Source organism: Lytechinus pictus, chromosome 15 (genome assembly GCF_037042905.1).
Source record: "Lytechinus pictus isolate F3 Inbred chromosome 15, Lp3.0, whole genome shotgun sequence".
NCBI lineage: Eukaryota > Metazoa > Echinodermata > Echinoidea > Temnopleuroida > Toxopneustidae > Lytechinus > Lytechinus pictus.
The window spans coordinates 25,397,446-25,421,890 of record NC_087259.1 but is presented as its reverse complement, the minus strand read 5'-3'; the positions used below and the strand labels follow the sequence as shown (position 1 = coordinate 25,421,890).

The 24,445-nt window shown below is 35.7% G+C and overlaps 1 protein-coding gene across 3 annotated transcripts in view; it reads left to right on the top strand.

The window, feature by feature from the left end:
• LOC129277978 (dimethylaniline monooxygenase [N-oxide-forming] 2-like) overlaps positions 1-22,789 on the top strand; it is a 29,863-nt gene extending 7,074 nt beyond the window's left edge. For all 3 annotated transcript variants that reach the window (XM_054914169.2, XM_064110424.1, XM_064110425.1), the window contains exons 3-8: positions 6,675-7,133; positions 8,389-8,444; positions 10,713-10,945; positions 17,939-18,099; positions 19,399-19,643; positions 20,121-22,789. In XM_054914169.2, the coding sequence (XP_054770144.2) occupies positions 6,675-7,133; positions 8,389-8,444; positions 10,713-10,945; positions 17,939-18,099; positions 19,399-19,643; positions 20,121-20,438 (1,472 nt within the window). In that variant the 3' untranslated portion in view covers positions 20,439-22,789. The remainder of the gene's footprint in view (positions 1-6,674; positions 7,134-8,388; positions 8,445-10,712; positions 10,946-17,938; positions 18,100-19,398; positions 19,644-20,120) is intronic.
• Positions 22,790-24,445: the final 1,656 nt, after the last annotated feature.

Below are 24,445 nucleotides of genomic sequence, written 5' to 3'. Positions count from 1 at the left end.
TTCCTGATGTGCGCGCCAAAAGGACACCTGTAAGTTGATGGCAGCCACTTTTTATTTGATGACGGTTACTTTTGACTTGATGACGGCCACTTTTTATTTGATGACGGTTACTTTTGACTTGATGACGGCCACTTTTTACTTGCTTTTTATTTGATGACGGTTACTTTTGACTTCATGACGGCCACTTTTGACTTGATGGCGGCTGCTTTTGATTCGATGATGGCTGCTTTTGATTTGATGATGGCTGCTTTTGATTCGATAGTGGCCACTTTTGATTTGATGATGGCTGCTTCTGATTTGATGATGGTTGCTTTTGATTCGATAGTGGCCACTTTTGAACTGATGATGGCCACTTTAGATTTGATGATGGTCACTTTCAATTTTTTTATCGCTTTTCATTTGATGGTCACTTTTTGTTTGATGGTCACTTTTTATTTGATCACTTAATTTGATGGTCACTTTTTATTTGATGGTCACTTTTTATTTGATGGTCACTTTTCATTTGATGGTCACTTTTCATTTGATGGTCGCTTTTAATTTGATGGGCACCTTTTATTTGATGATCACTTATTTGATGGTCACTTTTAATTTGATGGTCACTTTTAATTTGATCATCAATTCTTATTTGATGGTCACTTTTAATTTGATGGTCGCTTTTTATTTAATGGTCACTTTTTATTTGATGGTCACTTTAAATTTGATGGTCACTTTTTATTTGATCATCACTTTTTATCTGATCATCACTTCTTTGACGGTCACTTTTTATTTGATGGTCACTTTTTATTTGATGCTCACTTTTCATTTTATGCTCATTTTTCATTTGATGCTCACTTTTAATTTGATGATAGATTTTTATTTGATGATCACTTTTTATTTGATGGTCAATTTTTACTTGATGGTCGCTTTTAATTTGATGGGCACCTTTTATTTGATGATCACTTATTTGATGGTCACTTTTTATTTGATGGTCACTTTTTATTTGATCATCACTTTTTATCTGATCATCACTTCTTTGACAGTCACTTTTTATTTGATGGTCACTTTTTATTTGATGCTCACTTTTCATTTGATGCTCACTTTTTATTTGATGGTCGCTTTTTATTGATGGTCACTTTTTATTTGATGGTCACTTTTAATTTGATGGTCACTTTTTTGTTGGTCACTTTTTATTTGATGGTCACTTTTAATTTGATGGTCACTTTTTTGTTGGTCACTTTTTATTTGATGGTCACTTTTTATTTGTTGGTCACTTTTTATTTGATGGTCACTTTTTATTTGATGGTTACTTTATATTTGATGCTCATTTTTTATTTGATGATCACTTTTTATTAGATGATCACTTTTTATTTGATCATCACTTCTTTGACGGTCACTTTTTATTTGATGGTCACTTTTTATTTGATGCTAACTTTTTATTTGATGCTCACTTTTAATTTGATGGTCGCTTTTTATTTGATGGTTATTTTTTATTTGATCGTCACTTCTTCTTTGATGGTCACTTTTCTTTTGATCGTCGCTTTTCATTTGATCATCACAATTTAAGTTGATGGTTTCGGCATTCCATACATGGTCGCTTTATATTTGATGGTCGCTTTTCATTTGATCGTCGCTTTTATTTGATCGGCACTTTTCATTTGGTCGTCGCTTTTCATTTGATCATCACTTTTTACAGTACGTGCGCATAAACGTGTCGCAGTGAGCATGCACTGAGCAAATCCTCATGTACGTATAGCTAGCGCGCTCTTTTTGCTTCCGAGAATTGAAGTGCAGGTGCATATATATGAATCTATTGATCGTGAAAAAATAAATCTGGAAAATGGAGGGTATACTTAATAGTTTAGGGATGCCTCAATCAGTTATTAACAACTTTCAACGGGAAGGGGTAAGTTGAAGTTAGAATTTACTTAGATCTAGACCTACGCTTTAGATCTAACTTTGTTTGTCTATTTTGTTGGTGTGAAACGGTACTATAGGCCTTGGCCTAGGCCCTACTCCCTCACAACATTGTCACTGGGGCGTTGCACTGGGGCCTATGCTCTAGTATAGACCGGCTAGGCTAGGGCCCTATCTATAAGTGTCACTAGGCCTAGTCACTAATAAGCCTAGACCAACCTGACTCCATTGTTGAGAACTGTGCTAGTAACTTAGTGTTAGAGCCAGAGGCTACACACGAAACCCATGCAAATGCAGAAAAAATACAGTTAGTGTTCAGTTCTTAAATATTTTCAGATCTCTAGACCCTAATAATATTAATTTTAGCTGATGATTGGCATTGCCCATTTTGCAAATGCAGCGCGGCGGGGGCAGAGGGAGGGGGTAACACTAACGAGTAACGTTGAGTCTTATCCATTGTAGTTATACACTCAAGCCTAGCGCCTATAACATACAGTTCAATTGTTACTGTTAACCCCCTACCCTCTACTCCTGCCCCCGTTGTGTTGAAGAAAACCTTTTTTTTTTGTTTTTTTTTTTGCTATAGGCTATTCATATTTATATATATATATATAAACAAGGCCATAGATATGAATAACAACAAACCGAGTCGCCCTTTTCCAAAACTCCCAACCCCCCTCCCCCCAGAAAATTTGTTGCGTCTATTATTGGGCTTATTTTCTTTTTACCCAAAATTAAGGGGGGGGGCTGCGTGCGCAACCTCCCAACCCCCTTGGCGACGGTCATGCAGTTGACCCACAGAAATTTAGAAAATTTATATTTTTCTTGCAAAAATGCATAAAATTTACAAAAAATTGTGCAACAAATCCTTCAAGTTCTGCTCGATTGCTTCGCTCCCTCACTTTCGAATAGGGTCTATTTTTGAAAATTGCAAGAGTTTTTAACAATGATGGGATGAGGATGTTTTAAACACTCTATCAAAAGTAGGTTCAATTTTGCACCTTTACCAATGTCACACCTGGAACACATTTAATGATGCAAATTTGCACCTTTCAGAAAAGAAATCACCTTAAAAGGTACAGCTTAATTGCACCTATTTTTCTGAAAGGTGCAAATTTGCATCATTAAATGTGTTCCAGGTGTGACATTGGTAAAGGTGCAAAATTGAACCTACTTTTGATAGAGTGTTTAAAACATCCTCATCCCATCATTGTTAAAAACTCTTGCAATTTTCAAAAATAGACCCTATTCGAAAGTGAGGGAGCGAAGCAATCGAGCAGAACTTGAAGGATTTGTTGCACAATTTTTTGTAAATTTTATGCATTTTTGCAAGAAAAATATAAATTTTCTAAATTTCTGTGGGTCAACTGCATGACCGTCGCCAAGGGGGTTGGGAGGTTGCGCACGCAGCCCCCCCCCCTTAATTTTGGGTAAAAAGAAAATAAGCCCAATAATAGACGCAACAAATTTTCTGGGGGGAGGGGGGTTGGGAGTTTTGGAAAAGGGCGACTCGGTTTGTTGTTATTCATATCTATGGCCTTGTTTATATATATATATATATAAATATGAATAGCCTATAGCAAAAAAAAAAAAAAAAAAAAAAAGGTTTTCTTCAACACAACGGGGGCAGGAGTAGAGGGTAGGGGGTTAACAGTAACAATTGAACTGTATGTTATAGGCGCTAGGCTTGAGTGTATAACTACAATGGATAAGACTCAACGTTACTCGTTAGTGTTACCCCCTCCCTCTGCCCCCGCCGCGCTGCATTTGCAAAATGGGCAATGCCAATCATCAGCTAAAATTAATATTATTAGGGTCTAGAGATCTGAAAATATTTAAGAACTGAACACTAACTGTATTTTTTCTGCATTTGCATGGGTTTCGTGTGTAGCCTCTGGCTCTAACACTAAGTTACTAGCACAGTTCTCAACAATGGAGTCAGGTTGGTCTAGGCTTATTAGTGACTAGGCCTAGTGACACTTATAGATAGGGCCCTAGCCTAGCCGGTCTATACTAGAGCATAGGCCCCAGTGCAACGCCCCAGTGACAATGTTGTGAGGGAGTAGGGCCTAGGCCAAGGCCTGTAGTACCGTTTCACACCAACAAAATAGACAAACAAAGTTAGATCTAAAGCGTAGGTCTAGATCTAAGTAAATTCTAACTTCAACTTACCCCTTCCCGTTGAAAGTTGTTAATAACTGATTGAGGCATCCCTAAACTATTAAGTATACCCTCCATTTTCCAGATTTATTTTTTCACGATCAATAGATTCATATATATGCACCTGCACTTCAATTCTCGGAAGCAAAAAGAGCGCGCTAGCTATACGTACATGAGGATTTGCTCAGTGCATGCTCACTGCGACACGTTTATGCGCACGTACTGTAAAAAGTGATGATCAAATGAAAAGCGACGACCAAATGAAAAGTGCCGATCAAATAAAAGCGACGATCAAATGAAAAGCGACCATCAAATATAAAGCGACCATGTATGGAATGCCGAAACCATCAACTTAAATTGTGATGATCAAATGAAAAGCGACGATCAAAAGAAAAGTGACCATCAAAGAAGAAGTGACGATCAAATAAAAAGTAATCATCAAATAAAAAGTGATCATCAAATTTAAAGTAGCCATCAAATAAAAAATAACCATCAAATAAAAAGCGACCATCAAATTAAAAGTGAGCATCAAATAAAAAGTTAGCATCAAATAAAAAGTGACCATCAAATAAAAAGTGACCGTCAAAGAAGTGATGATCAAATAAAAAGTGATCATCTAATAAAAAGTGATCATCAAATAAAAAATGAGCATCAAATATAAAGTAACCATCAAATAAAAAGTGAGCAACAAAAAAGCGACCATCAAATTAAAAGTGACCATTAAATAAAAAGCGACCATCAAATAAAAAGTGACCATTAAATAAAAAGCGACCATCAAATTAAAAGTGACCATCAAATAAGAATTGATGATCAAATTAAAAGTGACCATCAAATTAAAAGTGACCATCAAATAAGAATTGATGATCAAATTAAGTGACCATCAAATTAAAAGTGACCATCAAATAAGTGATCATCAAATAAAAGGTGCCCATCAAATTAAAAGCGACCATCAAATGAAAAGTGACCATCAAATGAAAAGTGACCATCAAATGAAAAGTGACCATCAAATGAAAAGTGACCATCAAATTAAAAATGACCATCAAATAAAAAGTGACCATCAAATTTAAAGTGACCATCAAATAAAAAGTGACCATTAAATAAAAAGCGACCATCAAATTAAAAGTGACCATCAAATAAGAATTGATGATCAAATTAAAAGTGACCATCAAATTAAAAGTGACCATCAAATTAAAAGTGACCATCAAATAAGTGATCATCAAATAAAAGGTGCCCATCAAATTAAAAGCGACCATCAAGTAAAAATTGACCATCAAATAAAAAGTGACCATCAAATAAAAATCTATCATCAAATTAAAAGTGAGCATCAAATGAAAAATGAGCATAAAATGAAAAGTGAGCATCAAATAAAAAGTGACCATCAAATAAAAAGTGACCGTCAAAGAAGTGATGATCAGATAAAAAGTGATGATCAAATAAAAAGTGACCATCAAATAAAAAGTGAGCAACAAAAAAGCGACCATCAAATTAAAAGTGACCATCAAATAAAAACTGAGCATCAAATTAAAAATGACCATCAAATAAAAAGTGACCATCAAATTTAAAGTGACCATCAAATAAAAAGTGACCATTAAATAAAAAGCGACCATCAAATTAAAAGTGACCATCAAATAAGAATTGATGATCAAATTAAAAGTGACCATCAAATTAAAAGTGACCATCAAATAAGTGATCATCAAATAAAAGGTGCCCATCAAATTAAAAGCGACCATCAAATGAAAAGTGACCATCAAATGAAAAGTGACCATCAAATAAAAAGTGACCATCAAATAAAAAGTGACCATCAAATTAAGTGATCAAATAAAAAGTGACCATCAAACAAAAAGTGACCATCAAATGAAAAGCGATAAAAAAATTGAAAGTGACCATCATCAAATCTAAAGTGGCCATCATCAGTTCAAAAGTGGCCACTATCGAATCAAAAGCAACCATCATCAAATCAGAAGCAGCCATCATCAAATCAAAAGTGGCCACTATCGAATCAAAAGCAGCCATCATCAAATCAAAAGCAGCCATCATCGAATCAAAAGCAGCCGCCATCAAGTCAAAAGTGGCCGTCATGAAGTCAAAAGTAACCGTCATCAAATAAAAAGCAAGTAAAAAGTGGCCGTCATCAAGTCAAAAGTAACCGTCATCAAATAAAAAGTGGCTGCCATCAACTTACAGGTGTCCTTTTGGCGCGCACATCAGGAACGCCGAAAGGACAACATTGATTTGATGTTAGAAACTGATTTGATGATGGCTGGTACAGAGGGATATGATGCTGAAAATTGATATGATGATGGCCACTTTTGATTTACTGATGGCTGCACTTGATTTGATGATGGCTGGTACGGAGGTCCATCAAATCAAAAGTGACAGTGATCAAATTTTAGCCTTTCCGCGTTCCATAGTTAATTACGATGGGAAATTGGGTTGTTTTGTGACGGGAAAACTGACAAAGTTAAAAGATTTTGTGATCGGCTGTCAAAACAGTGCAGCTTCTTTTCACTCAATAATTCATCAGTGCGAAGTCGTTTCATTTGCAAGTGTTGTTCACGTAATAGTTACTGGCAAATTAACAAGGCTCTATCGCCTCTGTTTATCAAATGCTGCTTTCTCAGGTGGCGTCTGGGTGTTCAGAGACGAAGTGAGGACCAGTCATGAAGAGAGTGCCCTCTATCACGCACTAGTAACCAACTCTAGCAAAGAAATGATGTGCTACAGTGACTACCCCTTTCCAAAGGACTGCCCACCTTATATCCCCGGTAAACGGTTAGGCAAGTACTACGAAGACTACGCCGAACACTTCGACCTCATCAAGCACATACGATTTCACACCAAAGTTCTGAAGGTTGAAGAAGCCGATGACTATGATACGACAGGAAGGTGGTCGGTCACCACCGAAGGACCTGGGGGAGAGAGTACTGATATATTTGATGCAGTCATGGTGTGTACGGGTATGTTTAGCCAGTCAAAGATTCCAACCTACCCGGGTCAGGATGAATTCCAAGGAGAGATCCTACATAGTAATGATTACAGGAAAGCAGACAATTACGCTGACAAGACTGTCCTTGTTGTTGGTGAGTTTGTTCGTAAGCCATTTTAGCAATTCTTTAGAACATTTACCATTCAATATCAAATTGGATAATATAGATATTGAAGCCGTTGCCACAAGAATTTGTTTAGGTCTCATAATAGCCCGCATAATAGACAGCAAATTATCCAGGAAAACACATATTGAATCTATATGTCGTACAATTTCGAGCAATATCAGTATTATCAATAAGGCTATTTTTTTTAACTTCCAACTTCCTCCCTAACAAATGCTTTACTCAACATTAACTTTACCTTATTTAAATTACGGGACGATTGTCTGGGGAAGTACACACATCTTGCCTAGATAGAATATTACTCTTACAGAAGAAGGCGTTGTTATTTCTAACTTATCCTGGAGATCCCATACAGATCACTTGTTTTTCAAAAATAAAATTTTGAAAATTAAAACATATCACTGTAACCTAGGTAAATTCATGTATCAATTAAGCAATAATATGCTAACACCAATCGTTAATTCGTCATATAACAAAAACAAAGCTGTTCACAAATATCCAACACGTCAATCTGATGAATTTCATCTACCACTACCCCGGAACATCCTTGTAAAATTAATCTACTTTCAAAGGCCCAGGGCTCAGAGACATTATTCATAACAACATAAAAGAATTCCCAAGCTTAAGCTCTTTTGAATTTAAATAAAACAAGTTTCTCCAAGGTAATCACTAATTGACTTAACTCTTCATCACTCAAACTCCCATACTTTTTTAAACGAAACATGGATATCCTTATCGTACACTATGCAGTCCCTTCGTTTTTCTGTAAATTCCCGTTGATCAACGAAATCTGTTGTGAGTGCTGGGGCAAGATTCTAGAGACCTTTAATTTCTCATGATCATTTTCTATTTCTATTTTAATCTTTTTCCTATTATTTTCTTTTAACTGGTGTTTTGCTAAAGTTGTCATTTTGTGTGTTTTTTTTTGCTTTGATTTGTCTATACTATTTCCTCAATTTCCAACCTGCTAATATGATAATCAAAACTATAATATTTGTACAAAATTTTTTGTTATGTTTCATTGCTTAAATATCTGTATTATTGTACGAAAAAAAAATGTAAATGTTGAAAATGGAAATAAGTGAAATGAAAATGAAATGTTATTGGTAATTTTTCAGATCAGGAAATAAAAAGATCTAATTGAAGTAATTGAGTAGGACTAATTATTATCTTATTACTACTATTCAAGGAATAAATCTTGATAATATTCACTTTCTTGCCATAGGTGGATCGCATTCTGCCGGTGATGTTGCCGTCGATACAAGTCGAAAGTCAAAAAAGGTAAATTTGCTTATACATGTCCATGTATGTTTTCAAAGCTGGAAAAAGGGTGGAAAAAGAAATCTATATGTTACAAGTTTTTGGCATATATTTAGTGCTGCCATTAGACAATCCGCTAAGACATATGAAACAAAATTTGTTTTGACATTAATGGAAGAGAAGGAGATGTATTTTAAGTTCATGGGTCCTATACGCATAGTTATTTAAAACCTTTTTGTAAATGCCTACAAGTATTTCATTTTTTTTTCGTTGTTATGATTTTAAAAAGCAGACCGAGTAATTGTGCACATTAGAAAGAGGGAGCCTGAGCTGGTATAGTTAGCACTAACAGATAAAAAAGGTCATAAAAGTTGCAAGTTATTGTTCAAATAAACGTATACTCTAAATCTAGGACAGACCATGTAAAAACATCAAGCGTATCTCTTTATGTTACAATGCAATCAATCGAAGACATCAGCACGAGAATCAATCGCTAGCCTGTATGTTACGGGCATCTGATGTAAGTTTCTCCATTAAGACAGGGTCACGTATCTTCAAGCCTGGGCCCCGCAAGATAAAGCTTAGCGACTGATTGTGGAGTTGATTTTTGTAGATTGGTCCATACAATGATCGATGCAATTAACCGCAGAAATCAGCTCGAGAATCAATTGCTAAGCTTTATGTTACGGGCCCCTGATGTAAGTTTCTCCATTAAGACAGGGTCGTGTATCTTCAACCCTGGACCCCGTAACATAAAGCTTTGTAATTGATCATAAGGCTGATATCTACGATTGATCATACACAATAATCAGTGCAAAAAATAAGTCCCATACCAATCGCTAAGATTTATGTTACGGGGGCCCCTGATGTAAGTTTTTCCATTAAGACAGGGCCCCGTAACACAAAGTTTATCGATTGATCATGGATCTATTTTTTTCGATTGGTCCAAACAGTGATCTATGCAATCAATCGTAGAATTCGGCCCCACGAATGACCAGTGAGTTTTATGTTACGGGGCCCTGGTCATACCACATGTAAAATTATTCTCTAAGATAGTGTTTCATTTTATGTCTTATTAAAACATGCGCTTTATACGTTTCTACAGCATACTCACCCTAATGGTTGCCCGGGGGGCCACTTACATTGACGAGTGGATACCATGCGCGACCAAAAAAACACGTAAAAAGGATGTCTTTTTCAAGATAAGGCACGTTACGTACGTAACGTAATAAGGGTGTCAAAAACACTAAAATAATGAAAAAAGGGTATCTTTTTTCGCTAGGAAGCTACGTGTTAAGGGTCAAATTTGCAAGGGTATACAAAATTAAGACTAAAATGTTTTGTAAAGGATGTACTTTTTACCACAATAGTCAACACTTCGTGTTTAGAGTACGATTTGCGCGAGGTGTGGCTGTACTGAACCCAATGGATGTATATAGGTAAAGGTAAAACCGACGACCGATCGACGTCTAATTGAAATATCGCTGTACTTGTTTAGGGGTTCAATTCAGGGAATACTTGCCAATAAAATCGTTTTGTTTCCAATACTTGTTAAGGGTAGGGTTTTACACGCCAATACTTGTTAAGGGGTGCATTTTCAGTATATGGAAAATACGTGTTTAGGGTGCTTTTCTAGACCCCATGGTCGCGCATTGTATCCACTCGTGAATGGAAGTGGCCCCCCCCCCCGGGAATGGTTGATATATCTTTCAGAAGCACGTATTTCAGTATTTCATCTCAATGGACCGTATTCGAATGTATGTTTCATCCTTTACTTCTCGTTTACATTTACTACGGTCATTGTACAATTGATTAGTCTATCGTAGGTGACTTTGGGTTACGATTTTCGTGTTCACAATATTCACGGCCATCGTACGATTCCTAAGTTATGTTTGGCATCGCACAGGGCCAAAGACGAAGTTATAAATAGGCCATGGGGAAATCGTACAATGTCCCTTCGCTGTTTGTACGAAGCCCTTGCAATACACTATTTTATTTGTGCTGATCGTGCGAAGCTCCTACGATGTATTTAAGGGATACGATCCTACGATTTAAAAAATACATATCTCCACGCTAAACAAAATAGTAGACCCTACGATGATCGTGAATCCGTACGAAAATAGCTAGATCATTGTCTACCAACAAATGGTGATCGTATGATAAGCAGGATACGATCACCCTACGGCCACCTCACGATGATCGTAGACCAAATGTGAATATGGCATACGATGTCAGTGATCTCCATGAAAGAAACTCTAAATGTCGATCTCTCACTTCTTCTTTTTAAAGACATATATCAGCATGCGTAACGGTACGTGGGTGATCACACGAACAGGTCCACTTGGTTGGCCAAGGGACCTTTTTCTCAATCGAAGGTTTAACTTTCTACTCCCTGAATGGATACGCCGCAGCATAGTCGAGAAAGATCTCTCCACTCGACTTAACGTCGACAATCTGGGTCTCAGGTCGACCCGGAAGCTCTTTTGCTCAGAGGTCATGGTGAACGATGACATTGCTAACAGGTGAGCCTATATACTTTTCTTTTATTTACGTGTTTGTTGATTTTTCAATCACGCATCAAAATATTCACATGATACTCACACTTATTGGATAAGATTACAAACAACACAAACAGAACATCGTTGGGGCAGTATTTTTCTTTGTCTATGATTTTGTGTTGGATGACATCTCAATCTCCTTTTCGGACTATATACCACGACATTATTGATCCCTGAGTGTACAACGAATATAGGGGCCCACAAATCCAAATTGGTATTACTATTGATATTCAATGAATCAAAAACTAGCTCATACGTTTTTTATGTCAAATTCGCAAAACCCATTCTTGTCCATTTTCTTTTCAATTTTCAAGTTTGTTTTATTTATTTTCATTACTTTCTAACTGGTGAGCTGCAGGAAATTGATCTTTCTTAACAACGGACGGCATTTTTCAACTTTCGTAAAACAAACAATTGCAATAATAATATGAACTTCACATTCTTTGGATGTGGGAATTATATACAGAAATCTACACGTGATTTTTAATGACTTATTCGATAGGATAATAAAGATAACTTTCGGTTTCTTTTGCAGACCGGTTGTGATTGTAGTCTAAGTATTTATAACAATAAGTCAAATGTATTCCCCACAAACCAAATGATACTGATAACCTCAACTCCTCAAGTGCATCCGTCCTGTATTACACAAGCACACACCATCTCTTTCTCTATCAATATATCTATACATCCATCTATCTAAACAGAAGTTAATCAACAATTGCATATCTGGAATTGATTTTATTGATTATTCAAAATGGACACCAACTCAAAGTGAAAAAGATATACACAATGGTTGTTTTAACTTGACTGGAATTACAGTACTCTGTATATATAGGTACGGCGTTGTTTGTATGGATTTGATCCAGCTTTATTATAAATAATAGTACGTCAAAGAAAATGGTATATCATTATAAGAATGCATCTATGAAAGAAAAGCAAATTGTGAAAGACAAATTAAGAATTCAAATATGATTAAAATCATTTTAAAGGAGGTTTAAATGAATTGAAATGAAATTTGAGTTGATAGAATTTAATTTTGACAAATGATACAAGTAGTCATTGTGATGAGGGATTATTTTCTTTCATAGAAAGATTTATTCAAAATCAAACACGAAAGCAATTCAATTTATAATCAGGTCCAGATTTGAGAAAAGCAGACTGCCTTAGGCAAATCGTGTTAATGCTGAATTGAGAAGTGTTTGAGCATAATTTGAGGGGGCTGAGTCCAAATTTGCTGTTTGCCAACCTTGATTTTGATGTTAAAATCCTCAAATTGTTCTATTCTGAACCGTAAAACTTGTAACAAAAATTTTTGTCAACGGTTTCTGGTACTATTTGATCTCAGGAATAACATACTAAAAATCTACCAAAATCCAGATCCGGGAAAGTGGTCATTTTTACGATGGCGTCTAAGATGGCCGCCATTAAGTGAAAATTAAAACAACCGACACTTTATCTACCCTAGACATCTCTTTCGGTGCATACATGTATTCAATGGTGTAGGCGGTAAAAGGAAAGAGTGAACATAAGCACTCCAGGGTTCCTAAAATCCAAGATTGCGTAAAAATGGCTGCCATGGCCTAAAAATTCACAATTCATCTATTACCTGTTTTAGTGTCTTTTATTTGAGTTTTATTCATTGTTGATTTCAAGGGTCAAGAAGTAAACTGGGACAAGTTACAAGGACGGTCAGCGGTCCACTATGTCCAAAAATCCAAGATGGCTTTCAAAATTAGAGTTTAAAATAGCTGTTTTATCTAAATGCCCTAATACCCGACATGGTTTGTTTAATATCTGCCTTGGGGATATGATGTTGGTGTCTAACCCATGGTTTAATGGGTCAAGTAATACGTTGGGACAAAGTAACAAAGACAGTCTATGGTCCTTCATGTCTAAAAATCCAATATGGTTTGCAAAAATGGAGTATAAAATGCCTGTCGTTAATTACAAACCGCCACAGTTTGTTTAATAACCGCATGGAGAATATGATTTTTTAGTATAACCCATGGTTTAAACGGTCAAGTATTACATTGTGACAAGTTACAAGGACAGTTAGTGGTTCCAGTATGTCCAAAAATCCATAATGGCTTCCAAAAATGGAGTCTATATTATAATGGCTGTTCTTACCAATAAACTGACATAGTTCAATATCAGCCTGGGGTATATGATTTTGGTGTTTAAGCCATGGTTTAAAGGGTCAAGTAATAAATTAGGACAAGTTACAAGGACAGTCAGAGGTCCAGCATGTCTAAGAATAAAAAAGGCTTCCAAAATTGGAGTCTAAAATGGCTACTGTTACCTAAAAACTGACATAGTTTGTTTAATATCCGCCTGGGGTATATGATTATGTTGTCTAACCCTTGGTTTAAATGGTCAAGTAATACATCAGGATAAGTTACAAGGGCAATCAATGGTACTGTACGTCTAAAAATCCAAGATGGCTTCCAATATAGGAGTTTAAAATGGCTACTGATACTTAAAAATTGACATAATCCATTTAGAATCCATCTGGGAGATAGATTTTCATGTCTACACTATGGTTTCAAGGGTTAAATAATACTTTTGGATTAGTTACAATGGTATGAAACTGTCCATTTTGCCTATTAATCAAAGATGGCTTTCAAAATGAGTCTAAAAGACTTCCATCCCCTAAACATAGTCATAATTAGGTGAACAAAATCTACACTATTGTGGTTTGAAGGCTAAAATAATAAATCGGGACAAATAACAAGGATGGTCAGTTTTCCTTTTCGTCGTAAAAAGTCCAAAGCGACTTCTAAAATTGCGTAGAAATGACTGCTGTCCCCTAATCATGAAACCATAGGATAGTATACTAAGCACTAAAATGACGTGTCTTGAAATACTTATCACTGAATTATATAATTTTTTAGGTGAAAGTGTACCTTATTCTTTAAAGTTAGTTTTTCGGATGTTTACTTATTGCTTGTCACTAAATCTTGTAAAACATATTTTCATGAGTCTTAAAAACAGAGACACCAAAATAGTGGCATAGATGGGATATGAAGTACTGTCATTTTTGTATCAATGGTGGCCAATTCGAATGTAATTTTTGGAGCGTTCTTCATTTTTTTGCCATAATGGACAACAGCGTAATCCTGTAATTCGTCTTCACCTATCATTATTTTGACCCTTGAAATCATGAGAAAGACACAAAAATGTCTCTAGGTAGATAGTATATGAACTTTGCAGCCAATTTGTAAGAAATAGCAACTATTTTTCAAGCCATCATCATTTTTTTTGCAAAAGTGCACCACTGATAAACCTTGAAAATTTTCCAATGTAATTTTTCCCTTTGGAACCATGATCTTTTATACGTTTTATTTTTTTCTCGATAGACCCCAAAGTTATTTCTACCAAGAGGATATTATATGAATTTGGACTATTTCAAAGTTATAACGTCCATTAAAGGCGCCATTCTGGAAGGTCATCTTTGATTCTCCGACACACTCACTGACTATCTTGTAAACATGTCCTGATTCATTATTTGCCTTGAAAGCTTTTTGATGATTTACTTTAATTTTTGGAGTTGATGGTACAACGACTGCCGTTTTGGACGCTATGTTGGATTTCCAGGTACCATTGACGAGCTTTTGTAACTATAACCTGTCTCAATAGACTTTGTTTAATCCTAAGTTTCATGAAATAGACATCTATACCCTAAAAGTTATGACATTTCAAGAACTTAACCTCGGTTAAGATTTGATGTTGACTTCGCCATGGTCATCGGTCATCGCCGCCGTTGGAAAAGCGACATCCATGTCTTGCTTCTGCTATGCAGGCAAGGGAAAAATGGCGGACACGTTAAGATATCACAATGTGATTATGCCAGCGGTGACACGACATCTGCTCCTGCGACAATTGCTCCGGCCTTAATATCTCAGAAGGCATAGGATTAGAGTTAGGATTGTGATAGAGTTTTTGGTTCAGAATATTGTAATGATTACGATTAGGGTTTATTTAGTTTTGGACGTTAGGTTTTATGTTTTGCTTAATGTGTAGATTTTCCATCGGAGCAATTGTCGCCGGAGCAAATGTCATGGAACCATGCCAGCATCACCCCAAAATTATCAAACATTTGGCCATATCATTTATAAATCAGCAGCTGTGAATCATGGAAGCCATCGTGGAATTAAAGATGGCTGACGAATCAATCGGACACATTATGTTTGCAAACCCTGGGTATCAAAAATATAAGAATAGACCCCAATTTCTGAAATATAATCACCCATAAAAATCGTTTAATATGGGAAACTGCATTCAAGATGCCGCCATTTTGTTTTTTGCCGATTTGAGGATGAAAACGTCGGAATCAAGTTTGGCAAACAGCATTTTTTTATTCAGCACCTCTGAATTACCTGAAAAGAATGATAAATCAGCATTAACACAAAATGCCTAAAGCACTTTTTCTGAGCACATTTTTTAAAATCTGGACCTGACTATTACAGAAAAATCATGAAGTGAACACGTTTACAACAACTGTACATGCGTACTATTATACCACAGGCATTCATAGAATAAATTCCTGTCTCAGTCCGATAGTATTCATTAATAGTACCTAATAGTGAATCTACATCGTGTTTACATGAAATTACATATATATTCGTTTCAATTGTATTATTAATAGCTTGAATTTGAATGTTTTGTCCATTAAATTAAAGTGTATATGTACACAAAGGTTCAAAAGGTCAACTTCTGACATTGCTTCAATATCGGTTCTTTTTCCGTGAATGAGTAAAAGTAACCTGTAACATTCCACCGAAAGACTCGGTATCGCGAACAAGAACTCTGTGGCGGTAGAACTGTGTTTTCGCTAAACATAAGTAGGATAAATAACGTTTTTCATACCTTTCTCAATTCGTTATTCAAAATAATTCCATGCCAATGGGGCCCGTTGCAGATAGAGTTGCAATCAATCTAAAATCTAAAAATCATGCGCATCTTGATTTTCAACCAATCAACAGCGCGCATTTGGGACTTGCGATTGATTTTTTTACTTGCATTGACACGCAACTCTTTCAGCAACAGACCCCAGAGGAATAACAAAATCATCGTCGTCGGGATCACGATGCACTTACTTGTGCTGTGACAATACGATCAAGATGAGGAGGTCCTTCTCTGCGTCATACTGAACACTGGTAGAAGGCGTGGAAGGGGGCGTGGCAGGGGATGTGGCCAAAAGTAGGAGAATCAATATAATGAGCGCTGGTTCCTTCCCGGAAGTATCGTGCCTTGCCTGGGTTCCCCGCGAGACATTCTGTGTAGGCGAGGCAGCTGCGGCGCTGGTCTTGGCTTCGTAGAATGGTGTTAAGTTGCCACGCCCTTGCCGCCATTTTCCGGCAGAGAAATGATAAGCGTGTTCCCGAACGGAACGACGCGTTTAATTCCTTCATCCATTTCTTTTGCTCTTCTCTATCTCTTTTCGTTAGATCATCTATGATATACATTCTTTCCCTTTCTAGCTTTTTCCTCTGCTGCGAAACAATAATATACCTCTTGTCCTGATACGATGATTTTTACCAGTAGATGACGTGGCAGGTTCTTCACTTGAGGGCCGTCCCGATGGGCTCGTTCTCTCTGTGGGTGTTCCATATCAAAATACTCAGTAAAAAATGACTTACAACTTTCATGGGGTTCTCATTGGGATGAAATGGTACTCCAACGATTCTAAAGTTATTTCTCCTTGAGAAACGCTCCAACTTGTTTTCGGCTAGCTCTGCCATTTCAAGACGGGATTCATGGGTCGAAATGCGTGATTCTAAATCCTTCAATTTTTTCTCGAGAGGAATAACCTTCTTCTCCAATTCCGTTGTGCGAGCAGCCTGAAAAGCTAGAGACTCCTCAAAACCAGAAAGCATTGACCGAATGTCAGAAATCCCTTTTCTAACAAAGTCTTCAAAGTCAGAAGGTGGGAGATTTGGTTGTATCTCGGAAGCTGAATGTTCTAACAAAGTCTTCAAAGTCAGAAGGTGGGAGATTTGGTTGTATCTCGGAAGCTGAATGTTGACGGGGCCCTGTTGACGTTCATTTCGAAGATTGATATGCATGGTTTGCTTTCTATTACGTGCTTAGCATATAATACGAAAACTAGAGCTCTCGAAAACACGCACTCCTCGACGAATTTGATTATGAGGGAATTTGTTAATATCCATGACTATATAGGAATGAAAATTGACATATGATTGACCTTTTTTTTTTACTACTATTCGACTTTCCAGATTTGTTATGATTGATTTTATTGCTAATATATTTTGATAATTCATTTGCCATAATGCTCAGTCTACAAGGACACGGATGGTGATATTGATAATGTCAGTTTACATTTAACGCCAAGTTATGCATCCAATTTAACAGGAATACCAGCATGCCTTTATTCAGGTTGAAAAAAAAAACACATCTCCGTAAGAACGATCACCTAACATTATAAACGAAGAAACTATTTTATATGCATAAGTCGTGCTTGTTATGGCCCGGCACTTAACGAAGAATCTGCGGGCACATTTTATAAAGTAGTTTAGCGAATTTATACATTATTAAATTCAAAGTCATATCGTGACGGAAACATATTTACAATAAATTATTAAATAGTCAGTGGCAGATTGTTTGCTGTCAAGTGCACTGTAGATAGGCCTCCTGTGGTTTCTGTAGGTATCAAAACTGGAGGAAAATTAAATGTTTGAAACACTGCACGGTCAATGTTTATTGCTGGACATTTCAAGTCGATGACTTGCATGTGAATGTAATAGTATATATATTTTGTCCCACCCAGTGCCTTGTTAGAATCCACAATTTTGTCATTATGGCCATCAATCCTTCTCTATTTGTATTATTCCAGAGCAATTGCCAAAATTGCCTCAAAACAATTAAATCATATATCTGATTGACTACAATCATAATAAGATGGTTAACCGTGAAGTCTTTTCCTTTCTTTTCACCAAGAATCTTTTGTGGAGCAGTATCAGCCAAACCCGGTATCAAACATTTTACCAAGAATGGGGTCATTTTCACGGACGGAACTAAGATCGACAATCTGGATTCAGTCATATATGCGACGGGTTACAACATTAAGGTTCCTTTTGTTGGATCGCATCTCATTGCAGGTGGGTTGATAATCTCACTTTCTAATCCTTTAAAGACATGTCTTACCAGACGCAAAACTGATTTAAAGGAATGGTCCTGGCTGAAAATATTTATATCTAAATAAATAGAGTAAAATTCACAGAGCAAAATGCTGAAAATATCATCAAAATTGGATAACAAATAACTAAGTTATTGAATTTTAAATTTTATCAATATTTTGTGAAAACAGTTATATGCACATCGTCATGAATATTCATTAGGTGGGCTGATGATGTCACATCCCACTTTCCTTTTCCTTATATTATTACATGAAATCATAAATGTTTCATTTTTCATACATGTGTAAATGATGCGTCTCCATTATGATGAAATAAGTTGCGGCAATGAATGATTCATGCACTTAATCAGTTGTCAATCCAATTGTTTTAGTTCTTGGTAGAATTTTTTTTTAATAAACCTGATTTCATATGATAAAATATAAAAGAACAAGTGGGCATATGACATCATCAGCCCACCTAATGAATATTCATAAAGACATGCCTAGAACTGTTTCACCGGAATAATGCAAATCTTTAAAATTCAATAACTTTGTTATTTGTTATCCGATTTTGATAAAATTTTCAGCATTTTGCTCTGTGAATTTTACTCTATTTATTGAGATATAAGTATCTCCAGCCTGGACCATCCCTTTAAATAACGAGAGAACATTCAAACAAGCAACGATTAAAATCTCATTTGGCAAATTTCGCAAACAGTATATGAGCGAACCGGTGGTTTCATCCATTAACTTTTTCTTTTGTGATTTATTATATGAAGTTTCGATTTCTCCCGTCATGTGGAATTGCCATATACCGTATTGCTATTCAACGATGAGCTTCTTTATGGTCAACTCTGCAAAAAAAATCGTTCATAAACTACGAAAGAAATAGTTAGCGCGTGACACCGCCGGCTCACCATTTACATATCACTTCCGTTGGGAAAATTTAAAGTGTCGTAACTTTCTTACAGCACATCTCGCTTTATTCAAATCAACTTTCTACAGAGGTTGACTTAATGCCTTTAAATATATGTTTGACTGTATATGAAACAATGTGTAGTTTTTATAGATTATTGGGTTATCTGGGGGTGTGCGCGGCAATAATTCTTTGAAGAAGCAAAATTAAAAAGATAAAAGTTAACTAAAAAATATTAGGCCTATGTTAATTAAACAGATATCGTACCGAAATACATTAGTTGAGGATTTTTTTTCATTTGATGTAACCGCAAAATGTCCATAAATTTCAATAAGTCTCATTCAGTCTTCCTTATTTTGTCTATAGATAAAATCGATGAGTTACAACTCTACCAGTACGTTTTCCCGCCAAAACAAAAGCATCCGACTTTTGCTTGCGTTGGATTCGTCATGACCGTTGGTGCGCATGCGCCAGTATTTGAGATGCAAGCTCGGTGGGCTACGCAGATCTTCCAAGGCAATGTATCTCTACCTCCACTCAATGTAATGCTCAAAGATATTGAGATGAAGAAGAAGTTCCTCTATCAGAAGTTTGGAAAGCACATTATATTTGTAAGTAGAGAATGTATTTATTAAAAAACAATTTCCCCTAGATAATGAAAGACATTTGAATGACACAAGCAGTGTGTCCATGATAATGCATGTTCAGTTCATACCTCAAATTTGAAGGCAAATACATGATAAATACGTTTTTGATTTTCTGATATTATGAATATTTTTAATAGTAATGATATTATCAATATTATTACTACATTTGCTCTGGTCTTAATATCTCAGAGGGCATAGGGTTAGAGTTAGGGTTGAAATAGAGTTTTTGGTTCAGAATAATGTAAAAGTAATGATTAGGATTTATTTAGTTTTGGCGGTTAGATTTTATGTTTGGCTAAACATGCATAAAAATGTTCCATCGGAGCGATTGTCACCGGAGCGAATGTCATGGAACCACCTTAATAAGAGCCCCTTTCCATTTTTATTATTGCTATGATCACCAGCAGCAATGTTCAGTTTGTGTGGTTTATCTCTTCTTAGATTCCTCCTATCCCATACCAAGACGTCCTAGCCGCTAAGATCGGAGCAAATCCATCCTTCAAATCGCTCTTCCTAAAAGACCCAATACTCGCCCTCAAGTGTTTCTTCGGTCCCGCCGTACCAGCCAGCTACCGTCTGCAGGGACCCCATACATGGAGCGGTGCAAGGGATACCATTATGAACGTATGGCAGAATACCGTCTCCGGTACCAAGTTCAGGGACACACCCATCGGTAACGGCCCCGAAGGATACCCGATAGCGCTCAAGCTTATCTTCGTGGTTTGCGTAGTAGCTGGGCTTTATCTTTGCATGGTGTAAAACCACACTGTAAAAACTGTGGTGTTAAAACTGACGCCAGTTGGTGTTAATAGAGGACCACACCCGTAGGTGTTAAAATGTCACCCTATATAGAGATTGAACATAACACCAAAGAGTGTAAATGTAACAACCAAAGGTGTTGTAATGACACCTATGTAGGTGTAAAGATAACACCACCAATTTAACACCGGTGTAAAATAACAGGTGTGGTCCTCTATGTACACCACTTAACACTACAGTTTTTGCTGTGCACGTTTGTCATCAATTATGAATAATAGTCACATCATGTCCCGTCTTCCAAAGAGTTGTAATTGATCCAATCAGCCTCGACTATGGACATCCAACATTGTCAGAATTCTTCATACATGAACCTTGCGCAAGGACTCTTTTCGATACAAAGAGGAGCACACCGAAATTGGCAAAACAATGTCGCATATAAAAATCATGTATATACACCTATATTATACTTAGAAAAGATTTTGAACGTACATAAGCAATTCTAGATGTTGGGGGATGTTGGAGTTCCATAGCTGTGATGATTGATCGGATCAATAAATTGTAACTCTTCGTAAGACAGAGTCCATGTATGTGGTGATAATTTTCATCTTTGTTTTAAAAATGTGAAAATTAACAGTTTTATGTCGAGGCAATATAATGTCTCATCTCAATTTTTGAACCATTCAATCAGTGGGACTTACGACTTAAGGAAACACACACACACACATATATATATATATATATATATAATATAATATATATAATATTGTTTCGCCTTCATCTTATAATAGAGGCAGAAGTGATTGATTATCATACAATAGTGCATTGCTAATCCAACATCAATAAGCAATATGAACACTATCAAACCTCGCTTATAGTACTATATTCTTATAGTTGCTTGTTATTATTGATTTGAATATATATATATATTTATTTGAATGATGGATATATTTGCAGGATATCATGCAAATCTGTGCTAACAATCGACTAATTATCATAAATGATAATTACACAAACTGAAAAGCGCTTAAGCTGTCATCGGATGTAAAAGATAAATAAATGATATACGCAAAGTGGAATGAAGAGACCAGAAAAATCTGACCAAATTAAAATTCGAAATGACACTGGCCCATATATTCTGAAGCCCAGTTTAACATAGGCCTAGGTCTAACTCTCTGCTAAAATTATGTCAACATTTTAGTTATTATTCACATGCAGTTCTGAATTATGTGAATGTTGAAGGAACCGATTGATTGAACCTGCACTATCAGAGAATCGCGTCACAATTTGGTATCGATAGATTAGCCACAACTTCAGTTTGAATTAAAACGATTTCAGAGAACGGGCCACTGAGTATTGAGGGGGAAAATATATGTCTCTCTCTCTCTTCCTTTCTCTATATACATGTATATATACCGTATAGAAATAATGCAGATTTTAAAATGTCAATGGAACATCTTTTTAAATGGATGTGTGTTTATAAAAGGGGTTTATATAAAGTGCACACTGTAAAACAAACACAAAGTTTTGGGATTAGAAGTGTTAAGTGCAATATAACATGCTCATAAAAACGATATTGGAATGCATGAAATGATATAGCTATTTTGACTCATATATATCTTCTTAGGTTATAAAGGTCATATTTTAAACTTTCAATCGAATATTCGTAGTTATATGCTGTAAGAATGGATGCTTGTAGCTGTGCAATACTCCAATACTGCCCAACTTTGGCAAAAGGAAGCAAGTGACACATCAGTCAAATTTGAGTATTGTTGTTTCTGAAACACCCTTTGTATGTTGCACGTTCAGGCAAAATATGGGGAAGAAATAATTGTTCTATGGAAAGATATTGAAGAAAATATGCTGTTAAATTGCTTGACACCTATCATGCCTATGTAAATGACGAACACACATTGCTCATTTACAACAAATGATACTTTTGTTACTTGCTTCTTTTTGCCAAACTACGGCAGAATAATCGCTGAGTAAAGTGCATTTTCCTGGATCATGTGAACTGTGCCTTAAGCTGTAAAGAGTATATTTTTACAGATGATTTAAAATGCTTTGTTTTATTTATGAGAATGGAAAGTGTATATCCTTCCTGTGCTTTAACATAATGTGTATTCTTGTCCTTTCTTACCATAGGTATATTCTTATATTGATTTAATAATTCACACCATTTCAATTAAGATTATTGAATGTATATTATTGCAAGATATTTATGTCATGGGTAGACTAGGATTTCAGATAGTGGGCATGAATACTAAACGACTGTAATATCATAAATTTTCATGAATGTCTTTGTTTTGTATTTTGAATGATAAATAAACATTGAAACAATGTATTTTAAACTATTCTCTGCCATTCGCTAGTCCTTTTTTTCAGTTCTCGATTTAAGGTGTGTCGATTGTGTTATTAATGGGATAATTGGAAAAATAAGTTTAATGATATTTATAATCTCTAGTAGTGGGATTACGATCGTCATTATGAAGGAATCGAAAGAAACGAAACTTGAGACCAAATAAAACCTATTTAGAAAAGCTGTAGCATAATTATCAATTTAGCGACTCGGTTTCAAAATCATCGAATTTAATTCCATTCCAGTCAATAACATTGTAATGTTAGTATCACAGTAACAGATGTTAGTTATTATTTACAGCTCTCTTGTTCAGATCTCCCCGACTTGCCACTGATATAAATGATAATGCAATTAATGATCGCCTATTAAGAATTTCTCTAAGCGCTTTACATAACACGACTTAATTGTTTTACTCGACTAACTTCACAAACTAAACTGCATATTTTAGCTTACATAACTACCTGTCCTACATCACGTTCATACCAAGTTAAAGGGGTACTCCAAGCTGAAAATTATATGATTATCAGACAAACAAACACTGAAATTTTGATCAAGATCGGACAAGGAATAATGAAGTTCTGACATTTCAAAGAGTTGCATTATTTCGGTGAAACAGTTCATTCATGTTTCATGAATATTCAATGAGCAAACTGATGATGTCATATTCCCCACTTTTTCTTTTGCATTTTATTACATGAAATTGTTTATTCAAATTTTGCCCTCTTATAACTAAACTAATGGATTGAAAACTGATATAATGCGTGAGATATTCACTACTGCAACTTATTTTATTTATACGAGGACACGGCACACACAATCATGTATGAAAATAATAAAATAATTATGATTTAATGTAATAACATAAGAAAAAGGAAAGTGGGGATGTGACATCATTAGCCCACCACTAATGAATATCCATGACGATGTGCATATTGCTATTTCCACAAATTAGATATTGCTTAACTTGAAACTTTCATAACTTTGTTATTTTGTAATCAGATTGTGATGGAATTTTCAGCATTTTGCTTGGTGAATTATACTTTTTTTTATATAGATATAGTTTTTTACAGCCCGGAGTATCCCTTTATTTATATATATAATAATTGTGAAAAATAATACTTTGCTTAATTAATCAGAATTGACATAATATCAAGGTCTTAAGTGTTATTTACTATTAACACGTAATATAATCTATATCAACAATTTAAGTAGATACATAAATTGCTATATAATATAGATAGATAGGTGAAAAAATATTCGTTCGAATAACAAGATACTTGTCGTTAATATTACGACCTCGGATACTATATCACCAAGACTGGCGTAGGCCAACAGATGGAAGGCTTGGGGACATGGATTCAAAAGAGTTTCACGAAAGTAAAAAAAGTGGAGAGAAAAGGGAAAAGGAATGGGTAAAGTGTGAAAATAGTATCATTAAAAATATTATTTTCAAAATCTATCACGAAATGAGACTTTTCTATTAAAAAGGTGAACATTTTTGCTTGCTCGCTTCAGGATCTCGCTGCATGCTTTTTAGGTACTTTGCCCAATACACCAAGTCTGGCCGCCTAGAAAAAAAACATTTTCATTACGCCACTGATTCTCCACTGTTTCCAGCTCAGTTTTAGCGGTGGGCACCCCCCCCCCTTCA